The 24397-nt window shown below is 43.4% G+C and overlaps 1 protein-coding gene across 4 annotated transcripts in view; it reads left to right on the forward strand.

Moving 5' to 3' along the window:
• The window catches only part of ephb2b (eph receptor B2b), a 148844-nt gene extending 131502 nt beyond the window's left edge, over positions 1–17342 (forward strand). Inside the window, exons 9-16 of one of the 4 annotated variants that reach the window (XM_086117257.1) lie at positions 5359–5426; positions 7791–7913; positions 7996–8243; positions 10588–10803; positions 11907–12056; positions 13007–13200; positions 15534–15689; positions 16260–17342. In XM_086117257.1, coding sequence (XP_085973383.1) covers positions 5359–5426; positions 7791–7913; positions 7996–8243; positions 10588–10803; positions 11907–12056; positions 13007–13200; positions 15534–15689; positions 16260–16368 — 1264 coding nt within the window. In that variant the 3' untranslated portion in view covers positions 16369–17342. Of the gene's footprint in view, positions 1–5358; positions 5427–7790; positions 7914–7995; positions 8244–10587; positions 10804–11906; positions 12057–13006; positions 13201–15533; positions 15694–16259 lie in introns of those variants that run through there. The other 3 variants (XM_086117258.1, XM_086117259.1, XM_086117261.1) reach the window with 3 other exon arrangements.
• Positions 17343–24397: the final 7055 nt, after the last annotated feature.

Consider the following 24397-nt stretch of genomic DNA (forward strand, 5'->3'; position numbering starts at 1 on the left):
ACCACTCTCAGATGAAGTTGACTGTCAAACTAAACATCAAACAAAAAGAATTACACATTGTGTGTAAGCAACCACATAGCTTAGCTTTCCAGTCTGCTGGCTTAATGCTAACCCTACCATCATAATGGAAAAGAGCATAGACGAATAGCATCTTTATAGCCATGTTGTAACATTTGAAACAATGCATATTTGAACACAAATAGTGGAGCAAAACACGTATAAACACAAAATAACGATACTCACGTCTGGCCAAAACCTCCTATGTCCAAATTTGGTCATCTTATTATTTTTCAGATATTGATACCGTTGGTTAGTTTTACAAATCATCCATCCATCCATCCATCTTCTACCGCTTATCCGGGGCCGGGTCGCGGGGGCAACAGCTTTAGCAGGGAAGCCCAGACTTCCCTCTCCCTAGCTACTTCTTCCAGCTCTCCCCGGGGGATCCCGAGGCGTTCCCAGGCCAGCTGGGTGACATAGTCACTCCAGCGTGTCCTGGGTCTTCCTCGGGGTCTCCTCCCGGTGGGACATGCCCGGAACACCTCACCAGGGAGGCGTTCAGGAGGCATCCGAATCAGATGCCCAAGCCACCTCATCTGGCTCCTCTCGATGTGGAGGAGAAGCGGCTCGACTCTGAGCCCCTCCCGGATGACCGAGCTTCTCACCTTATCTCTAAGGGAGAGCCCGGACACCCTGCGGAGAAAACTCATTTCGGCCGCTTGTATCCGGGATCTCGTTCTTTCGGTCATGACCCATAGCTCGTGACCATAGATGAGGGTTGGAATGTAGATCGACCGGTAAATTGAGAGCTTCGCCCTTTGGCTCAGCTCCTTCTTCACCACGACAGACCGATACAACGTCCGCATCACAGCAGACGCTGCACCGATCCGCCTGTCGATCTCTCGCTCCCTCCTGCCCTCACTCGTGAACAAGACCCCAAGATACTTAAACTCCTCCACTTGGGGCAAGATCTCTCCCCCAACCCGGAGGGGGCACTCCACCCTTTTCCGACTGAGGACCATGGTTTCAGATTTGGAGGTGCTGATTTTCATCCCAACCGCTTCACACTCGGCTGCGAAACGCTCCAGTGAGAGTTGGAGAGCCCCGTTTGAAGGAGCCAACAGCACCACATCATCTGCAAAAAGCAGGGATGCAATACTGAGGCCACCAAAACGGACGCCCTCAACGCTTCGGCTGCGCCTAGAAATTCTGTCCATAAAGATTATGAACAGAATTGGCGACAAAGGGCAGCCTTGGCGGAGTCCTACCCTCACTGGAAACGATTCCGACTTACTGCCGGCAATGCGACCCAAACTCTGACATCGGTGGTATAGTGACCGAATAGCCCGTATCAGGGGTTTCGGTACCCCATACCCACGAAGCACCCCCCACAGAACTCCCCGAGGGACACGGTCAAACGCCTTCTCCAAGTCCACAAAACACATGTAGACTGGTTGGGCGAATTCCCACATACCCTCGAGGACCCTGCTAAGGGTGTAGAGCTGGTCCACTGTTCCACGGCCGGGACGAAAACCACACTGCTCCTCCTCAATCTGAGGCTCGACTTCCTGACGGACCCTCCTCTCCAGCACCCCTGAATAGACCTTACCAGGGAGGCTGAGGAGTGTGATCCCTCTGTAGTTGGAACACACCCTCCGGTCCCCCTTTTTAAAAAGAGGGACTACCACCCCGGTCTGCCAATCCAGAGGCACTCTCCCCGTTGACCACGCGATGTTGCAGAGGCGTGTCAACCAGGACAGCCCCACAACATCCAGAGCCTTGAGGAACTCCGGGCGGATCTCATCCACCCCTGGGGCCCTGCCACCAAGGAGCTTTTTAACCACATCGGTGACTTCAACCACAGAGATAGGAGAGCCCACCTCAGGGTCCTCAGACTCTGCTTCCTCCAAGGAAGACGTGTTGGTGGAGTTGAGGAGGTCTTCGAAGTACTCTGCCCACCGGTTCACAACGTCCCGAGTCGAAGTCAGCAGTGCCCCATCCCCACTGTACACAGTGTTAGTGGTGCACTGCTTCCCCCTCCTGAGACGTCGGATGGTGGACCAGAATTTCCTCGAAGCCGTCCGGAAGTCGGCTTCCATGGCCTCACCGAACTCTTCCCACGCTCGGGTTTTTGCCTCGGCGACCACCGAAGCTGCGTTCCGCTTGGCCAGTCGATACCCGTCAGCTGCCTCTGGGGTCCCACAGGCCATAAAGGCTCGATAGGACTCCTTCTTCAGCTTGACGGCATCCCTTACTGCTGGTGTCCACCAGCGAGTACGAGGGTTGCCGCCACGACAGGCACCAACCACCTTACGGCCACAACTCAGATTGGCCGCCTCAACAATAGAGGCACGGAACATGGTCCACTCGGACTCAATGTCCCCCGTCTCCCCCGGAACATGGGAAAAGCTCTGTCGGAGGTGGGAGTTGAAACTCCTTCTGACAGGGGATTCCGCCAGACGCTCCCAACAAACCCTCACAATACGTTTGGGTCTGCCAGGACGGACCGGCATCTTCCCCCACCATCGGAGCCTACTCACCACCAGGTGGTGATCAGTTGACAGCTCCGCCCCTCTCTTCACCCGAGTGTCCAAAACATGCGGCCGCAAATCCGATGATACAACCACAAGGTCGATCATCGAACTACGGCCCAGGGTGTCCTGGTGCCAAGTGCACATATGGACACCCTTATATTTGAACAAGGTGTTCGTTATGGACAGTCCGTGACGAGCACAGAAGTCCAATAACAAAACACCACTCGAGTTCTGATCGGGGGGGCCGTTCCTCCCAATCACGCCCCTCCAGGTCTCACTGTCATTGCCCACGTGAGCATTGAAGTCCCCCAGCAGAACAAGGGAGTCCCCAGCAGGAGTACTCTCCAGCACACCCTCCAAGGACTCCAAAAAGGGTGGGTATGCTGAGCTGCCGTTTGGTGCATATGCACAAACAACAGTCAGGACCCGTCCCCCCACCCGAAGGCGGAGGGAAGCAACCCTCTCGTCTACCGGTGTGAACCCCAATGTACAGGCACTGAGCCGGGGGGCAATGAGTATGCCCACACCTGCTCTGCACCTCTCACCATGAGCAACTCCAGAGTGGAAGAGAGTCCAACCCCTCTCGAGAGAACTAGTACCAGAACCCAGGCTGTGTGTGGAGGCAAGTCCGACTATATCCAGTTGGAACTTCTCTACCTCACACACCAGCTCGGGCTCCTTCCCTGCCAGAGAGGTGACATTCCATGTCCCAAGAGCTAGCTTCTGCAGCCGAGGATCGGACCGCCAGGGTCCCCGCCTTTGGCTGCCGCCCAGCTCGCATTGCACCCGACCCCTTTGACCCCTCCCACGGGTGGTGAGACCATGAGAAGGGGGACCCACGTTGCCTCTTCGGGCTGAGCCCGGCCGGGCCCCATGGGTGTAGGCCCGGCCACCAGGCGCTCGCCAACGAGCCCCACCTCCAGGCCTGGCTCCAGAGGGGGGCCCCGGTGACCCACGTCCGGGCAAGGGAAACTGAGTGCCATCGATTTTATCTATCATAAGGGGCTTTGTGAGCCGTGCTTTGTCTGGTCCCTCACCTAGGACCTGTTTGCCATGGGTGACCCTGCCAGGGGCATAAAGCCCCAGACAACTTAGCTCCTAGGATCATTGGGACACACAAACCCCTCCACCACGGTAAGGTGACGGCTCACGGAGAGGTTTACAAATCATCGACCAATTTAAAGTGGTGAAAATGGTTTTGTCTCCTTGATGATGAAACAATGTTAATGGCATGACAAATATGGTGTTTTTGTTTTCCAAAAATTAGGGTTTTATTGATCCAAGGATTCTGCTAAGCGCTTGCGATATCATCTTTGTGCTGACAAATATTCCAGTAGTTTACTGAGCAGTCGTGACCGCCTTCCTCGTCTATGTAGTGGACCGTGTGCCTATCCCCTCGCTATTCATGTAGGATAGGCTGGCTCTCGAAGATTGAAAATCTGCATATAATTAATGCCTATTATGAATGCATCAGATGTGGTGCGGGGAGGAGGAATTTGGAGTTTGTATAAAGGCAGAATTGCACGGAGGAGATCTGTTGCAAGTTTGGATCTGACTCCAGCACACCTGCCTGATTATTATTCCAGATTTTTCTTGGGGTCCATAAAGGTCCCAATGATGCGTCACACAAAGTGTGACAACGGCTACACTGTATCCTCATTAACACTTCTTAGCAACTGTCAGTGTCTTCAAGGCAGCTGCTCTGTTGTCACATACAAAAGGCTTTGATATGAGAAAGATGCTCTGCCACTTTTAAATTAGGAGTTCATTCTTTTACAATGATGACATTTTTCTCTTGAAGATTGCATCTTTATTTTCTGGGCGAAGTTATGACTTTTCATGGAAGAATCCTGAGCTTTTCTTTCAAAAATGAAATCTTCTCATAAAATCACATTATAATTCTCATAAACATGGTAAAAATGAAAAAAATCAATGATGTAAATGATGAATTTTCTTGTAAAATTATACAATATTCTTTTCAAACAATTACTAGTGAAAATACATTCTTTTTCTTAGAATGTTGACTATTTGTCATGAAATTATGACTCTTTTAACAATTACAATAGTCGTCCTGTCACTTGTTTTCCCTCATCCTAAAAAAATGATTTTTTTTTCTTGTACCAAAGTGTCTGTAAAAAGAACAAAAGTTGTCGAAAGTGGAATTGTAATTCTTGTCATTTGTCATAATCTTTTTTTCAAAAATAATGACTTGGTGCTTCAAAAGAATCCGTTACAAAGGCTTCCAATAATATTACATCTACTTTAAAGGACCAAAGCTGCTGCCTCATTTTCAATGACTAGTTTGGCCAACTTGACCACTGCATTTTGACTTTGGTCATTTACATGGCACTCTGAGAGTTTCATATTTTTTTCGCGGCTACATCTGTAAAAAGTTCGGGAACCACCATGGTCGAGTGAACACGCAATTTTGCACCTGCGATTGGGTATCATAGCAAATCAAGCCTGACGTGACTTTTTCAAGTAAACATGAGGACTTAAAATTGCTAGCTTTTAATTATAATCCCCCCCCTCCTCCCCGCTTCATAATATTACAACTTGAGTCCCCTTGAAATGTTGACACTCTACCCATAATTTTGCATGTTTATTCTTCTGTTGTTTTTCATTTTAGCGTTGAGCTTGTATGCCTTTGTAGCTTGGCGGCTCACACCGAGTCCGAGAAGAAAAAAAAGTATCCACTTGACAGCCTGTCAAGTACCTCACAGTTTTGAAACTGTGAACGTGCCATTAGGGGGGGAGCATATATTCCCCCCCACCCCCCTCTCTGTCTTTCCACCAGCACTAGAGTTCTTTGTCTCTCCCCCAGGAGGCGTGGCTTTGACAGGGCCGATTCCGAGTACACGGACAAGCTGCAGCACTACACCAGTGGCCACAGTGAGTAAACCCCCACTTCCCCCACTTCCCCCTTTTCCTGCATTTATCACTGCACCCCACCGCCCCTCTCCTACTTCTGCAACACCTGTCACCATGGATACCGTCTCACAGCGTCGTCTCCATCAACGATCACGCCTCTCGCGCACACACCTGTCTCCATGGCTACCATATCCCCACCAGGAGCCCCAACCACTACCCGGCTCTCCAGCGAGTAATCCCGCTTGTTGTCGGAGGAAGGGTTTGAGCAACGTCCATATCGGCATGCGTTGTTCATATTTTCATCATTAACTCGAGGCATTGTTATGAAAGTAGGTCAGCCCCTCACTCATGTTATAGAGCCATTAGCAGGCTAATGCCGCGCAAGTCATTTTCCATTGATAAAATATTCAAAAGGTTCGGTGAGTCGATGTAAAGCCCCTCCGCTATGCAGCTTACGGGGGTGAAAATGTGAGTATAAATCCTCAGGATCGCAGGCATCGAAGATATTACGGCGTCTTTGTATTGTAAATGCTGTTGTACGCTGTACTGTACGCTGCATGGTGGAACAATTTCTATTTCTTTACTAAATGCCAACTGCAGTATTCGGCAACTGGTATATGCGTCATGGCAGGACACATAAATATATTTTTTTAAATGCATGAGAATTTTGAATTCATTTTCATTTCTGTTTTTTTAAATTCTGACTTTCCTTTTACAAATGATGTCAATTTCCTGTAAAATTACAATGGAATTATATTTAAAGTATTACCTATTTTCACTTTTGTGTAAAATTACCATTGTTAATATTTCCAGATTGTGACTTTTAGTGTTTATTGTTAACAGGGGTCAAAGTTACTCTTGGAATATGCGTCATGGCAACATCAAGTTTTACAGATCGTAATCAAAATCTGAATATGAATGCAATACTTCAAAATGAAATTTTTTCTTGAAAAGTAAAAAGAAATTCTCATCAAATTACAACAATTCTTTTAAAATTATGGACCGGTTTTGGGTAAAAATTTGGAGGAAGATAAACATAGTCATGCAGTACCATTAGAAATGTATACATAAATAGACTGAAATAAATATGGATTTAGATGGTAAATATCATTGGCCACTACAGTGTAAATCCAGACATTTCCCATTTGACGTATTTCAGCATTTTAACAGTGAGAAAAGATTCAGTTCCCAACTAGATTACCTCCGTCTGACATTGCGACGCCCTCATGACTCCGCAGTTGCCCAGGCACGAGCCCGGGATCCACTCAACCAGCCTCCTGACACGGAGGTGAGAGGCAAATAATCGGATTTAAAACTCAGGAGCATTTTAGTCGCCGGCTACTCAAAGGCCATCTTAAGCCAATTTACCTGGCAGCAGGGCTTAGGTGAGAGAGAGAGCTCAGCGAGCCTCTCAGCTGTGATAACGGCACCGGGAGAGATGACAAATATATATTTATATTTCACCCCATGTCCCACATTATTACTGCAAAAAGGCCTGAAGGGGCTGTGTCCTTGCTGGTTAAATGAGTTACAGACTTCAGGCTGCAATGGAGCACGTCTGCAATAATTCAAATGACTCTTCCGCCACCAAAAGCATGCGAGATTTCCCTGTCGAGTTTTTTGTTCCTCATGTGAAATCAATCAGTAATACATCAAGTACTGTTAAGTTACTAGTACCATGAGTGGCACGCGGCCTTGATTGAGTCTTCGTTTCAATCAGTGTAAATCGAAAGTCAAGCAGTCAAAAACGTCAACAAGGGCTTCCTTTACGAGAGTACTACACAAAAGAATTCTAGTTAAGGTAAGCCATTTTAAACTAAAAAGAAAAACTTTTCCAGAGATGGAAGTAGAAGTTTCGAATGTAACCGTAAGTCGTCGCCTACTGTCAACGCAATTAGGGAACGCAGATTTAGGGTCCCTGTAAGAGCGCCTTTTTAATATATACAAGTTGTTCCTGAGTATAAATCACAACACCAGCCAGACTATGAAAAAAAACAGTGTCCTTTCGTCCAAAAGAAAACCCCACATACAATGTATATTTCAAGTAGTCCACTTGGAGCAACTTAATAATTTGGGCCAATATTAATATTAAAAATTTGAGCTAATTGGTGGGTATCTTTGAGTAAAACATATCGGTTCATCGAAGAAGGGATTCTCCAGCGTAGCAGACAAAATTAAAGGATTGATTGTAGCTGTGGACATCCATACAACGTCAAATTTGGCAGAAACCTTTACGGGGGGCAGTACTGACAATGTTTTCAGGTTTCAGGATATTTCTTGAAACCTTTCAGCAACTCACAGCAATTCGCGATACAAATCCGTTTCCAACCGAATTCCTCAATGTGCAGAAACCCAATATGTTAGTGTCTCTCCCTGTTTTCCAAGTGACTCCAGGAATGAAGATCTATATTGATCCGTTCACATATGAGGACCCCAATGAGGCCGTGCGGGAGTTTGCCAAGGAAATTGATATATCCTGCGTGAAGATTGAGCAGGTTATCGGTGCAGGTAATGGGAAGTGATATAAAAAAAAAAATCAAATCACTCTCGTCCGTCGCCGTGGTACAAACATGTCGTCTTATGGATGCAGGGGAGTTCGGCGAGGTGTGCAGCGGCAACTTGAGGCTGCCTGGCAAGCGGGAGATGTTTGTGGCCATCAAAACCCTGAAGACGGGCTACACGGAGAAGCAGCGGAGGGACTTTCTCAGTGAGGCCAGCATCATGGGCCAATTCGACCATCCCAATGTCATCCGCCTGGAGGGCGTGGTCACCAAGAGCAGTCCTGTGATGATCGTCACCGAGTTCATGGAGAATGGATCTCTAGACTCCTTCCTCAGGGTGAGTGATGAGCCACTTTTACATGGAATTGCTGCTGAAATCTACCAGGTGAAACATGTACTCGCATGTCCAACCCAAAAGTCGAAAAGTTGTATTTAATGTTTTATGTCACATAAATTTTCTGCTTTCGGTGGTAATATCCATCAGTTTGGCTGACGGTATTCAAGCCGTAGCAGAGGTCTGACAGTGCCTGTGGAAGGAATGTGAAGATAAAAAACACCTTGCGGTCACCTATCTCGCCACTTTTGTCAAAAACAATTGAATTTTTATTTTCATGTATTACGGATCACGGATTAAAAGGGTAGTAATGGAGTTTATAATGAGATATCATAATTGTTTATTGTTGCTTTTGTTACAATTCTGTTTTGGGTAGTGGGTCAAATTTGAAAAAAAAAAAGGACTCCACATTAAAAATACAAGCATATTTTTCTTAATTATGTCCAGAAAAAAAACATTGGATGCGAATATTTTTCTGTTTTTTAATTATAAATTCAAAATCTGACTCAACACCGGGCTCCTGTTCTGGATAATCAACCATTGACATTTTATATGCCAATAACACTTATTAAGGTCACCTCCCCCCGAAAAAAGATATTATCTTTGAAATAGATAGAAAGATAGATAGATAGAGAGATAGACATGTCGTATGGAAAGCAATACCACCAATTTGTGTCTTCTCTGACATCATTCAGGTTATATTGAGGGAAAACAGGATATTTTTTGCTGGCATGATGGCAATGAAAGTCCACACAAAGTGCGGCGCGCAATGTGTAATTGTGAGGGTGCATGCCATGCATAATGTATGACGCTTAATCGCCGGCACGAGGAGCTTTCGACTTGACGTGAGAAGCGTGAGGAGAGGCTAACAAGTAGCAAAGCGTGAAAGACAAGTAGGCTACTGGAGCACTCGCACAGACTGCTAATATGGACGCCCACTGTCCCTCCCTCGTGAGTGCGATCCTCTGGAATCTTCTCATCTACAGGCCTGTGTGTGTGTGTGTGTGTGTACAATTCCAAATTCATCAGAAGAGTAAAATATAGATATCTGAAAATCTACTGTAAAGTCCTAGAGCAAAGTATGTATTTCATTACATCCCACAACTGCCAATGGGAGGTGGCAAAGTGACGAAGGTGCACAGCTGCAGCGCTTGCTCCAGGCGCCATGCTTGCGCCTTAAAGCACTTTACCAAATGATGAAGGTGAGGGGTGGAGCGGGGGGGGGGGGGGGGCGGACAGCTGTAGACTAGACAGGCATCCAGACCAAGCTTAACGGTGGCCAGGCCTGCAGAGCACACACAAAGATAAACTTTTCTCTTTCTTTGTGTGCGGTGGTGCCTTTTTTTTATTGCATATATGAAAGTAACCTTTGTACGCTAAAGTTTGATGGATTTGGTTTCTGGTCAAGATAAAATGTCATAAATAATCATAATAATGACTATAATATAGTATGACTGCGTTTTTAAATCATTTTTAGATGCATTGTCAAGAAAAATCAACATTTGATCCATTCTATCTATCTATCTATCTATCTATCTATATACAGTATATATACTGTTTATCAGAATCATCTTTATTGGCCAAGTATGTAGAACACAGTAGTACAGGATCCATTAGTATCATCATTAACAAGCAACTACGATAATGAAGGACATGGCATAAGTATGGAAAGACATTCCGTCATGTAAGGGTACCATTGTGCAGTAGTACCACCCAATGACAGGTGTGAAACAATGTGCAAAGTATCAAGCAAAGCTAAAGTGATCAGTAGTAGAATACAACACTATAACAGTTGTGCAGTTGGTGCAGATAATCATTGCACCATTTTAAAGTGACTAATAGAAGTATTTGTAGAAAAAGTTTAAGTGTGCAATAGTACAGATGTCCTTGAGCGCTTTAAAGTGTCTGGTGATGTGGAATATAAATCTGTGACAATGGTTCAAGTAAGTAGAGCGAGAGAGAGAGATTATTCCACTGCTGGCGGTTGTATTAACAAGAATAACAAGTTGAATCTGTGACAACAAGACCAATGTTATGAACTGGTAGCCAGGACAAGAGTGTTGTTGTGATTATGTAAACTAACCAAATTGTAGGGGCACATTTTCAGAAATGGGCAAATAACCAAAGATGTACTTGGTTGTTTGGTGTCACTTTTGTTCAGGTGTCCAGGTACCGCAGAGATCCAACAGTTTGTATAAACGACATTAAAAAGTATTTTCCTTATGTCCCCTTGAAGTAACATGTTATTTGTCTTATCTTATTTGTGCGTTGTAATTGTGCCTTTGAATTCACATAAACGTCTGACCCAGTGTCTGCTGATTTTGTGACGTTTTATGTTGTGTTCCAGCAAAACGACGGCCAGTTCACTGTGATCCAGCTGGTGGGAATGCTGCGGGGCATCGCCTCGGGTATGAAGTACCTGGCCGACATGAACTATGTGCACCGCGACCTGGCCGCCCGCAACATCCTCGTCAACAGCAACCTGGTGTGCAAGGTGTCTGACTTTGGCCTCTCGCGCTTCCTGGAAGACGACACGTCTGACCCTACCTACACCAGCGCTCTGGTGAGATCAGCCCCTGCGATTTATTATTATTCTTCAGATGATGAATTGCCATTTTGCGGGCCACAACTTCACGTATCCGAGAGGTCTCCCAAACGTCACCCCTAAATTCATTCTGTCTGTAAGTTACAAAAAAATGAGCCCCAGGATGCACAAAAGAACCTCTGCCCAAAACTGAAATGGAAATAACCCATATTGTCGGTTAGGGAGAGTTCCAGAGCTCGTACAACCCGAGCACTTGCTGGGGAATTCACCCAAATGAGCCCAATTGGAAGCACATACATTGCCCTCCATAAATATTGGCACCCCTTGTTAAGATGTTTTGATTCGCTTCCCATTATTTCAGCTCTCTCCTCTTTTGTTCACTCCACAGGGTTTCAATAGGGTTGCGATCTGGGGACCGAGAAGGTCATGAGAGGAGCTTGACTCTGTTGAGCCATTTTTACTAGTTTCAGTATGAGATCAAATGTAATTTATTGTAAGACTTTCAAGACATCTTAACCAGGGTGCCAATACTTAGGGCAACAATACAACACTGGAAGGAATGTATTACCACTAAAAAAGGAAAGTTTCACTACCTCATTTGGATGAGCTTTTTTTTAAGATGCTCCTGTATGTGTCTTTATTTTCTAATGACGATTCATTATTCCATTTTGAAAAATGTGAGGTCCTGATCAAAATCAAAGTGTGTTCATCCACAGCGTTTGCCTCACCCTTGCTCAAAATACTGTCATGATCTATGAAGTAGGTATTAATTACGCTGGCTAACAAAGAAATGATGAAAACCACATTGGTGGAAGTAATTAGAGTGGACGTATAATTAGATGGGAGTCAGGACAGAGCCTTGAGGTACTCCACAGCTGGAAGATGTTTTTGAAATTGTTTTTCATCAGAGTTCATGCACGTCTTTCAACGTGTAATTTTGTTTTATATTTCCACTCATGCTCTTCTACCTTGAAAACTGTGCCCCAACTCTTTGTCTTCTTGCTGTATTTTTTGCCTGTTTTGCTCCCAGGTGTTTGAGTGCATCCACCTCCTGGTTTAAATTACCATCTGTTGCTGGGTGTAATTTTGAGCTTTTATTTATTTATTTATTTTACTCGCAGGGTGGCAAGATCCCGATCCGATGGACTGCGCCCGAAGCTATCCAGTACAGGAAGTTCACCTCGGCCAGTGACGTGTGGAGCTACGGGATCGTCATGTGGGAAGTCATGTCATATGGAGAGAGGCCCTACTGGGATATGACCAATCAAGATGTGCGTAACTAAACTCATCTACGGGCATTGTGGCGCCCATTCCCGCAAACATATTTAATATCCAGAGGTGCGGCCTGTCTTTGCTCCAAAGAGCAGTGTGTGTGTTTCATGTGATAATTTCTTCCAGCTGCCGCACAGATATAATCAGATAATTTGAAAATGCTCTGTAGACAATTTGTGCTCTCTACTGGAGCCTCAATTTCTCCCTCTGGGTAGTGGTGGGAAGAGAGCAATTATAGAGGAGTGAGGGTGGCGGGGGAGACAAAGAGAATAGTTTGAAATTGAAAACAAGAACGCTAATGTGCTCAGAGAGGACAGAGAACCTCGGCTGTTATCTTATTAACAGTCTCAGATAGCGCCTGTGCTTCATCGTGGTCCTTATTTAGATATCTTCTGAATGAGATTAATCGGACTTTGAATGCAGGCTTCTTTAATGGGCCCCCGTAATGAACTGGGTGAGACTGTGCGTATTTCCGGGTCGTTCCGACCGGTTAACAAATCCCCACCTTAGTGTGCCCCAGTCAACCGAGCAGGCAATCAATTACCGGGCCACCCTTTTTGAGATCCAATGGCGATGTCACCACTTTGAGCACTGGAGAGTCTGGATGAAATTGCAAGCAGAAATTCCAATCTTTAATGACAGCAGACACCATGCGGCATGTAGTGAGTCTCGTGTCGAGTGTCACTGCCTACTATAACTTTATGTGTTGAAAGCAAATGTTGCCTGAACGGATCCAATCGCTTTACGTGCCCAGTGATTGCTGGGGACCAGTCCAGGGTGTGCCCTACTTGATGCAATAGACTACACTTACCCACAACCATAATGAGGTCAAGCACGGATGGATGGATGTGTCTCTCAAGATGCTTCATCACTGATCAATGAAAAATATTTGGTGAGGCTTTTTTCATTAAATTTGCATTCTGTGTGTCGGGACTCCTCCTCCCTTTAGGTCATCAACGCCATCGAGCAGGACTACCGGCTGCCACCCCCTATGGACTGTCCCAGCGCCCTGCACCAGCTGATGCTGGACTGCTGGCAGAAGGATCGCAACAACCGGCCTAAATTCAGCCAGATCGTCAACAACCTGGACAAGATGATTCGTAATCCCAATACCTTGAAGGCCATGACTCCGTTATCCTCAGGGTGAGTCAGACTGCTTGATGAATTGGGTGTTTCAAGCATTATTTTTTTTTGGGGGGGGGTGGGGGGGTTGTCACGGCTTCTGGAGCTTTCTTTCTCTAATCGAGTTTGCAGACCCCTATAAATTCTGACTGATTTACCTTACCTTTATCTGAATTGGAGGGCCCAACCGACATGTATTTTCCCGAAGCCGATGCCGATTATCATTTTTTTAAAATCTTATAATCGATTATTTGGCCAATTCATTAAATATATATCGTCTGATTTCTGCTTCCGCACGAATACGTTTTTTTTTTCATGTTTTTTTTTGGGGGGTGGTTGATATTAGCCAATTAAATCGCCCGGTCAATTAATTGACCAGGTCCTGGTTTATTGTGAAACTTTTATTACCTTTCATGATTACAACTTTGGACAATGAGTTCCTTCTTTTATTCCGTTGTTGACATTGCCAGTTTGATTTTTGGATTGTCATCATTGATAACCTAGTGAGAAGATAAGAACAAAAAAGAAAAAAAAAAGCTGAAAAAAATGTAACAATGTCTTTGTCCCAATTTTGTATATGTTTTACGACACTTAGACCTAATTTACGGCGAAATTCTAGGTCAATATCCGTAATATTTGACTGTCTAACCATTCAAGTTCTGAAAATGTAGTGTCACTGTACACAGTTGATGAAATAGCTTGTTCTACTATTGTGAAGAGTAGGTTGCCACACAGTTTGATTCATAAAGCGGTTCTTAATCAAAAAAGTTGAGAAACACTTCCCCCTTCCACTTTGCCTTCTAGCAAATTGATGCAACAGAGGTGTAACAAAGGTTAGGCATTTATTTGTCTGTCTGTCTTTATTTGTCACATTTACTGATGTGCGTTCACACATCCACTATGGCGTCACATATTCGATTAATTAGATGTGTGCGGATGTCAGCGAAGTTCTTTTGGCATGGGCAGTGAATGTTTTTACAGATTCTAACCATGGCCCCACATTCACTGGCACCACTCCTGTCTAAAATCAGCAAATGTGCTTGACATAATGTTTGTTTTGATAGCGTAGTGCATCATAAGCTTCATTTACTCTGCTTTCTCGTCTAAGTGACACATCAGCGGTCTCGTGGGAAAGCCTGGATTTATCCGCCTGTTCCTTTCAGACAAAACCTGCTCAAGCAGAACACTAGTGAGACATTGGTGCTTCATGCATTCAGATAATCAGATGCATGGCAACGTCAGCGACAAATTTGACGACACAAAGGGGCACGGCGCAATGAGTCTCGGTGTGAGTTAAAACTCGTACATTGGTGTCAGTCTCTGACACACATGCAAAACCTTTGAAAGGCCATGTAAGCACTGGCATAAATTCAAAGATGCTCAAAGTCCATTTTTAAAAACCAGAATAGACCGCCGGGTTACCCCTTTTCTAACCCGAATATTTGGTCATATAAATGCAAACGGAATACCTCCATTTAAAGGACATTGATTTGTGTTCTACGTATGCTCTGTACGCAAGGAGTCTTGGTCTTTGGAGTACAGGTAGTGCTTGTATATGCGGCGATCCTGCTTACTTGCCTTCCAGAGCCTAACTTGAATACATTGATTTCTTCGCAGCGTTTTTACTATATTTTCTGAAGGAAAAAAAACAGTTTGTATTTAGACAACCAAATGTGTGTGTTAATAAGTTTATGAGCCTGGCACGCAACTCGTCGGAATACACAAGCAGACATTAATACGGGACTAACTCTGCCCACTCATGCATGTAAACGGATTGTCTCAAATGTTTCAGAAACCGTAATTTGGACCTTAACCTCAATACTGACTGCATGTAAACATAGTCACAGACTGTGTTAAACCTCCGATATATAGTATTTTGGAAGCCGGGCGACTTCAGTCCACACATCAGTACCTTACACACAGGATGAGGCGGTAAGAAGCTGGCGATGATGGTCTGTGTGAAAGGCGCTACTGATCTAGAATGCAGTGTTGGTTTTAGAACCGACTCTTTCAAGTCTTTCCAACAAACAGCAAATGCAAATCCAGGATTGAGGCCGTTGTGCACATTGAAAACATTCCTAATTTTCCACAGATGTCCAGTAGAAAGTCTCCCCCCCAAAAAAACTCAGCACTTCTTTTGGAAAATCCATTTTAGAGGGAAATGAATTTGGAAAGCACGGTTTGATGAACGAGGCCTGCGGGATTGTCCTCAGGCCGTGAGAACGTGACGCAACCAGTGGCTCCAGCAGCACGCAGGTGGTCCCCAGAGCGACCGCGATGCGAAGCGCCATCACATTTCCGTCATCATTCATCCTAATGCATCCTGCCTGTGTCCACCCACCCCCACCCCCCAGTGTGCATCTGCCCCTGCTGGACCGCAGCATCCCGGACTTCTCCAGCTTCAGCACGGTGGACGAGTGGCTGGACGCCATCAAGATGGGCCAGTATAAGGATAACTTTGCCAATTCGGACTTCACTACTTTTGACGTGGTGTCCCAGATGACCATGGAGTAAGTGACAATCTATTCGACAATATGTTAAATGAGTAATATTGCAGTGCAAGACTGTTTGATTTATACAACACATTTCATACATACAAGGCAACTCAATGTGCTTCACACAACCAAAAGCACAACACCCCAAAAGCATTGACAAACAGCTAGAGACAAAGCAAAGAGAGCAAATTTAGCTTACTCAGAATTATTTTTTAAAATGTACATGGGCAGCCTTTAAAAACAGGTAGAAACAAAGATTTAAAGGAATTTAATGGAAAAATGAAGACAAAGAAGTAGGCTTCTAAAATTAGCGACAGTTACATTTATTTCAAAATGCTTTATTTTAAGACCTTAATCAAATCAATACTCCTCTCGTTCGAAAGTGCACAAGACTGCGCTGTAAACAAACCAATGTGACCCATGGCTTCTTTACTTATTCGTGATGGAGTTTTGCAAAACACTACATGAATGGTGGCTGCTCGTCACTGATGTACCTCATGAAGCAACCTACCTGTGTATTCATACTCTATCTTGTGGGTTTTCCGTGCTCGGTTCATCCATTCAATGGTTCTGTAACTGTCACAGTGACATCCTCCGGGTGGGCGTGACATTAGCGGGCCATCAGAAGAAGATCCTCAACAGTGTCCAGATGATGCGAGCCCAGATGAACCAGATCCAGTCTGTGGAGGTCTGACCTTCACCAAAGCAGAGCAGCGGTCCGGGGAGGGCCGGCCGGGGCACTTCGGAGGCGGGGCACTCCCTACCCCACCCCGGCGGGCGCCGAGGATGGAGTGGATGCTTTTTGGTTGTGACCCCACCCCTTCCTCGACACTTTCCCTTCCCTCACCCAATCCTTCCTTACTCCCCCCCGTCACCATCCATCCACAAGCTGTTCTGAAACGCAGAACCACAGGAGCCCCAAAATGAAGTGACCAGCAACACTTATTTTTCTTCTTCCACCGCTTTTCATTGATGCTTTTGGTTTGGTCATAATTTTGTAAAGAATTTTGTAAGCAAAAAAAAAAAAAAAAAGATGAAAAATGAAATGAGTTTATGGACAGTTAAAGACAATAAAAGGTTGTACACATGATGAGTAAGTGAGCTACCCTTTAAAAGGGCAAGATACAAAAAAAGAAACCAAGGATCCTGTCTATTTCGGAAGACGGGCCGAGGATGTAGTCAAATGGACCTTCTGGCACAGACTGACATCAGGAAAACCTCAAGAAAGGAAAAAAAAATCCTACATTTTTTTTCAAAATGGTGTGAAATGTTCTGTTGAATATTCCCAGCATAGACAACATTGTTTTTACCTCGCTCCCTAGTGGATGTATCAAGGACCACTTCAGAGGGCTGACTCACTTGACCAACTCCACCCACCTAACCACCCTGTTCTCTTCCGTGTGATAAAGCGTGCTGGGTAAGCTGGCTCAGATGTGTGGCGGACCTCCATCCTCCATCCATCCATCTTCTTTCTTCTTCCACTCACACACACACACACACACACACACACACACACATGAATAGACTTTACAATCAGGTGGATGCAACGTGTTCCATTTCTGCAGTTTGCAATTTGTGGATGCATATTATTGAATTGTTCTGATTTCATTTTGAGGTTTTGTTTTGCAAAGTGTCAAGACAGAGAAAAAAAAAACGCTTTGGATTTTCCACCGGTGTTTTGAGTTGATTATGAAAAGCTGCACAATCATGTAGATAAACAACCCCACCTTATCCCATCACCTCCCTGGAGAAGATACCTGTATACTTTGCTGTATGCTTCTATATTTTGAGCTGTCAATATTTGTCAGTATTGTTTGTCACGAGGTGTCTGAAAGCATCACTTGCCTCTTGCGGGTGAAGAGTGTTTGAAGTGCACATGTCCAACCTGGATCCATCGCTCTCAGTCTGGTTCCTCCACCACTGCCCTCTTCCAGCCCTCACTGAACACAAGCCCTACACACATTGGAAGCTCTTAAGCGGGGTACACATATACCGATTTATCATATCTGAAATGATTTTTAAACTGTGACAGACCCCACACATGACGAGGAAAAATTCTTCCTTGCACTTCTTTCAGTGTTTAATGTACAGGTACTCCAGAAGACCAACACACCGCACCACACACATAAGGATATCTCCATCAACAGTAGCAAGTCCCCATATCTGTTGTATTACCAAGACTGATTTGTGACATAGAGCACAGGGCATTTGGATTGATGGAAATTATGCAGAAGAAAAAAGCGTAGTGCAAAAGTCCTTTCCTAATTGGTTCGCATTCCATTTCACATCACAATTACAGAGTCTGTGGATCATCTTATCTCGAACACACAATCCAAAAGAACAGATGTAACATTTAGAAGCACCAAATCGCACACTTTAAGAGATATCTACTTCCTTTTGCCTTTTCATACGTTATTCATTTAAAAATAGTGAAAATAATGGGGCCCTGTAAAGGAGCTTTGAGGTCCTCCAAATTTTGGTGGAACTTCCAATTAAATGTGTGAATCAAATATTTTTAAATTCCAACATTTAAAAAACCACAAGTTAATCGCTCAGGATAATTACTCAATTTTTTTGTTTTGTACTTTATTTGATTTTGTTAGAGACATCCAATAACCGGACTGTGGACTCTAATCGAAAGAGGGGAAGAGATGTTAAAATCTAGCCCGAAAATCGGTATGTGTGTTGCACACTTAATTTCTGGGTGGTACAAGGAAGTCATTTTCATTTTCCAACTATGTTTACAGGCCAGTGGATCCTGTTTGCATTTCATGTGAAGGGTGAAATGTTGACCACATGAAGTACAGTATTCATCTTTTATGATTAATTTTAAAAAAAAAGTGAGAAAGAGCGAGAGTAGTTGAAGCTGAGCAATAATCACACAGAAGAGATGCTGCACTCCACTTTTTTTTTTACACTGTGAAAAATGTTTAATGACAGATGTAGTCACAACAAGTTGGAAATTAACTTGCTTTGTATTTATATTTTATCCAGTGAAACAATGGTTCAAGTGCCTCCTGAAATCTGGAATTTAAACTTGGATAGCGTCAGTTGAGCGCAGACCTCCTCCGATCCTTGACAAACCTTGTTTGAATCATTACCAAATTGGAGACATTAACAGATAGACAAACACCCCTGTATGAATCTCTCTCTCTCTCTCTCTCTCTCGCCCTCTCTCTCTCTCTCTCTCTCTCTCGCTATATATCTATCTATATATATATATAGATAGATATACAGTATATATCTATATATATATATAGATAGATAGATAGATAGATATATATAGAGAGAGATATATATACACACACACACATGAACAGAATGGGGCCCTATAAAAGAGGCATTCCTAATTTTGATGCCGCTCCGAATTAAGGTGTGACATACAGAAACTTTTTCCTCAATCATGGCGACATATTTTCTTCAATTTTTCTATGTATTTGTATATACTGTATTTCTCTATAATTTACCATTTTATGGGAGCACTTGGGCTGGAGGAGGTTGTTTGTGAAAGTGCTACTCTAGTTTTGAAAAGGTTTTGATTGCACAGTAAGACATATACTCGTTTGAGGTGGGGGGGTTTTTCTACTGCTCAGTATTAACAAATGATGCGCCTATGGCCCACGGCCCATCCCTTTGCAAAGTTGAGTTGGTTTTAAGAAATCAAATCCCAAGCAATGGGGGCCCTGTGAAGGAGCCTTGAGGTGTGCCCAATTGTGGTGTGGATTCCCATTAAAGGTGTGGATTATCACCCCCAAGCCCCCCCCCCCAATCATGGCCCACCTTTTTCTTGGTCCATGCCCCAGGCCTCCACCCACTCATTTCCTTTCAGTCACCATGCTTGTTTTAAAAGTCAAAGCCTAAGCAAAGGGGGCCCTGGGAAGTAGCCTTCAACGACACCCAAATTTGTTGCAGCTTCAGAAAAAAAGTCATGGCCCCACATTTCTGTATGACTAATACATTGACAATTTTTAGGACAATATCCAGGTAGGAGTTTTTCTTCTTTTTTTTTCTTTTTTATTCATTGCTAGACGTATCACTGATGTTTCAATGTTTTGTGCTGGTTGCCTTTTTCAAAACACTCTTTCCCTGCTGCACACCCGATCTATTCAGAAAATCCAGTTGCTTTGAAGTAACTGCTCGTTTATGTCATTTACTGTTTTAAGGAGAACATTCAGGCAGCAGAAGTTGTTCAAATTCTAAAGTATGTTTGATATACATCTTTTTCTTTCTTTCCTTTGATACAGTATAGTTTCTGCCACTTGCCTTTAATTGGTTCACCCCCTTCACAAAGTCGAGTTGGTTTGAAACAACCCTCCTCAACTGACAAGTCGCAACATAAGTAAATGAGGCCCTGGAAAGGAGCCTTGAAGTCCGCTCAGTTTTGATACGGATTCTGATAAAAGATACAAATCAATTTTGTTCCCAGTCATGGCCACGTTTTCCTCATTTCTCTTTCAATAATATATTTTCAACTTTGAAGCAGGATGTGGCAATTGAAGAGTCAGTTGATTGCACAGGTGTATTGATTAAGGCTTGTCTTTCAAGGATCTTTTCCAAGTTCCACAAGCCATCCCTCCACATTGAGTAAAACAGCTTCTTTTTTAAAGTCAAAACTTAAACAAATGGGGGGACCCTGGAAGGAGCCTTGAGGCATGCTTCGTTTTTTTTTTTTTTTTTTTTAAATGGCCTTATATTTTCCTTTATTTCTCTGTGAATGTTACAGTTACAATTTAAAGGAAAGGACAACATCTGGGCGGTAAAGGGTTTTTTGTAGGTTGACAGTATGTCTGATTGCAGCCAGACTCATTAAGTCCTCTCTTTCAATGATGCTTTCTGCTGCTCACCTTTTTCAAACACTCTGCTTTGGTGACTGTGGTTTACTGTGAATAATTACTGAACCAAAAACTTGACAAAAAAAGTCCTCCTCACAGCAGCTGCCACAGTTTAGAAGCGAGGGGAACCAGTGAAATGTTAGAGGACTCATGTGCTGCACAAAAAGCACCAGAGCACCCTCTGCTGCCGTTGTGGTCACGTGCAGCCTCGAAGCGTGCGGTACAGGACCGTCCTCTCTCCCTACAGGACCGATCCCGATAGGACCCGCGTTACTCCGTGCTTCCCCCCACCCCCGACCTTGACCCTTGCCACTCTGGATGTCAGTTCGTGTGGTCGGGCATCCGTGTGCTCCTCGTTAAGCGCTTCGCCAGCCAGCACCGGTTCGGAATCCGAAGGTGACCAATGTGGGAAATATTGTATTTCTGTATAAATGTATATTGACTGTAACCCTGTGAATGATGTAACGAGTTCATTATTTGTAATATTGTCATTGGTTTATTTTCTAAAAACTAGAAACGCTCGACTTGATTCTCCTCAATAAAAAAAATAAGATCTGTTATTAAAAAAAGTTGTATTTATTTTAAATTAAGCTATAAAAGAATTGTTTTTTTACTCATTAATTTTAATGTTAATAATACATTTACATATCAAGACATTACATTTGCAATAATGTGGCAATAGGCCTTGCATAATATTTCAGGATAGGAAACTAAATCCAGTAAATGTTCATTTAAATTGCAAATACTTAAGGTGGCTTAATTTGTTTTAAATTAAGCCAAACATTTTAACAAAATAATGTAATATTGTGATGTATAAAATATTGTCTCACACTGTTTACCAATTTACAGTTTTTTACATTGCAATACTGCAATAATCTGACATAAGGATGACCATTTTAAGCTAAAATATAATGATGACAATTTTAATGGTTTTAATTTTCTAAAAGTCAAAGGACCATAATTTAAACGAGAACCATTTCAATCTAAATGGTAAATAACGTAGTATTGTATGTTTCCAATATTACTGGAATTTGTTGACCAACAATTGTTTTGTTTTTTTTGTTTTTTGCAATTGTATTTCAAACATGAATAAAAAAAAATATGGCATAATATAGTGACTTGTGGGGGGGGGGGGATTAAGACCATCAAAAAAGATGAAAGAAGAAACAGAGCAAAATAGAATTACAAATAATCAATATAACATAGGTAATGTCTGACCTGCTTACATGTTCAAAAAGGAGTACAAACGTATCTCTTCCTAGTGGAATCTAGAATATTTTAGTAGTTTTCAATGTATCCAGTTAATGAATATGTTGAATAAAGTTTATGATGAATAAAGCCATTCATGCATTTTACATTCATTTGAAATTGACTTTCTACACAAAATATTCTGCAAAAAGTCCAACAAAAATGTTGAAAAAAATACAACGATTAACCGTGAATACATTACTGTACATTAAAAACATGGAAACGAGGCAAGGTCTGATTTGTTTCTGTCTTTTGGAAAATACTTATTCATATTTCAGCATTCTCGTCGCTTGAAATGCAAAGGCAAATCATTTTAATTTTGCAAAGACATTTAAAAAAAATATTGTGCACAATAGTGGATTCAGTTTGCAAACACATAACACTGCAGATGGAACGACATTTTTGATCGTCGTGCACCAAAGCGTCACACTTTTGCACCGGTCCATTTTTGTGTGCCTCTTTCACGACTTATTTGAGCAGCAGACTCAAGTGAGAGTGTGTGTGTGTGTGTGTGTGTGAGAGAGCTGGAGATTCTTCAACCTCATTAGCGGCTAGCGGCGTGAAAGGCCCGAGACCTTTACGTGACCCAGGGGAAGAGCGGCGCGTGTGCTAAAAGGTTTACCCCTGTTGCCCATCCACTGTAACTTTCAAAACGCGCAAATCCTGCAGGCGCCTAGCTGAGACTTAATTGCAACATCGTTTACACCCTCAAACAGGAATGAGGTGCCATTTTCCCAATGTTTTTCAGCTATAATTCACGGGGAAAATGTGATGCATTGGTTGACCAGATGTTTATTATGAATATATTTATTATGTATCATGAATGAGCTTTTGGGGGTTACTCGGAAATGTTTATAGGCTTTTTACATCAGTTCGTCTTGACTGTGGCTTTGTTTGTTTGTCATTATTATTCTTAAGCCAAGTAAATTGTCACTTTAATGGCTTTTTATGTTTTAAAGGGTTTCCCATACTCAAAACTCATAAACTTTGCAAGGTTTTCATTGTGGTGAACATTTGTTCAGAGTTGCCAGCCTGACTCCCCGCGTCGCACCCCCCAGAATTGTTTGAAAGTTCAGGCCTTGAAAACAGTTTCAGTTTGGAAAGTGGAATTTGTTCTGCAGAGTTATATAACTCTATCAAGAGCCGTCTCGCGCCTTCCCAACTCTATATAAAACTGTAGTAACGCAGCTCCTCAAGGTTAGAGCCATTTTAACTTGGCAACATTTGGTAGGTGTGACTATCATGAGTGGAACCACAAAAAAGTCAGAATACGGCCCACAGCCCGGAGGTTCCCCACCCCTCCCGACCATTCTATGTTTGTCTTGTACCAGCAGAATGCCACAGTTGTTGTGATGGTTTACCAGCACATCCATTACATCTGACAACATCTGCTGAGCATCTGGAGTGTACCGTCATACTAACCCCAAGCCACATTCAAACTCACTAATGAACACTTTCTCACTTGCCATTAAAACTTGAAAGGTCTCTCCTATACATGATCAAGGAAAACTAAGATGTGATAGACTCACTAATGAAGTCCCATAGCAGAATGCTGACCTTTAAAAGACCATCAGCTAAAACTATGTTGATTTATTGTGCTTGTAGTCTACGATTAGTTGGCAACCACTTCACCTCTTACCCAAAGTCAGCTGGGGACGATAGTGATGATAAGAACAAAATGGATGGCTGGATTGATTGGATGGTGTCAGAATGAGAGCGGCTTTTAATATTTTGCAGAGCTTGCTGATGATCTGATCATTTGAATCAGGTGTGTTCCAACAGGGAGACTTGGAAAACATGCAGGACAGCGCCCCCCCCCCACGACCTGATTTTGGCACCCCTGCTCTAAATTGTCCCTAGGTATGTGTGTGAACGCTGATGGTTGTTCATCTGTGTCTGCCCTGCGATTGGCTAGCAACCAGTTCAGGGTGTCCCCCGCCTACTGCCCAAGACAGCTGGGATAGGCTCCAACACACCTTTTGAGGAGAAGCGGATTGGAAAATGGATGGATGGATATAGGTGTGTGTGTGTGTGTGTGTGTGTGTGTGTGTGTGTGTGTGTGTGTGTGTGTGTGTGTGTGTGTATATATATACAGTATATATATGTGTGTGTGTGTGGGTGGGGGTGTGTGTGTTTATATGTATGTATGTGAGCGAGAGAGGGAAAAAATTGTGTTGTTCATATTGTAAAGCAAGTCTTGCCACCTAGTGGTGTGAAGTGTCTCAGCAAATGTTCCAAAATGAGGCAAAAAAATTTAAAAATAACAGCTTCAAGAGGCCACAGAGAACATTAAGGCCAATGCACAAAAGCCAAGTCGAGCTCACGATAAGTAGAGCAGGCGACCTACCAAATGGGTCACAAGTGTCAGAAGTCGTAAGCGTCATCGGGTCATGCTTTCAAACATGATGGAAAATGGATTCTGAGAAATTTGAAGTGATGTACATGCAGGCTTATTTTTAACATAATAAATGTTAAAATGGAGGAGATCCCACACAATGAGGACAGTATTGGTGTGGACGTACAACTCTTATACACTCTAAAGACCATCATTTGTATTTTTTGAGGTGAACATATTCATTCAAGTTGGAAGACTTTCAAAATATAAATTATTGACGTTTGCTATAAAACAGGGGTCCTGAACCA

This window comes from Hippocampus guttulatus, chromosome 8 (assembly GCF_054856545.1).
Source record: "Hippocampus guttulatus isolate MCC_2025c chromosome 8, RoL_Hgut_1.0, whole genome shotgun sequence".
NCBI lineage: Eukaryota > Metazoa > Chordata > Actinopteri > Syngnathiformes > Syngnathidae > Hippocampus > Hippocampus guttulatus.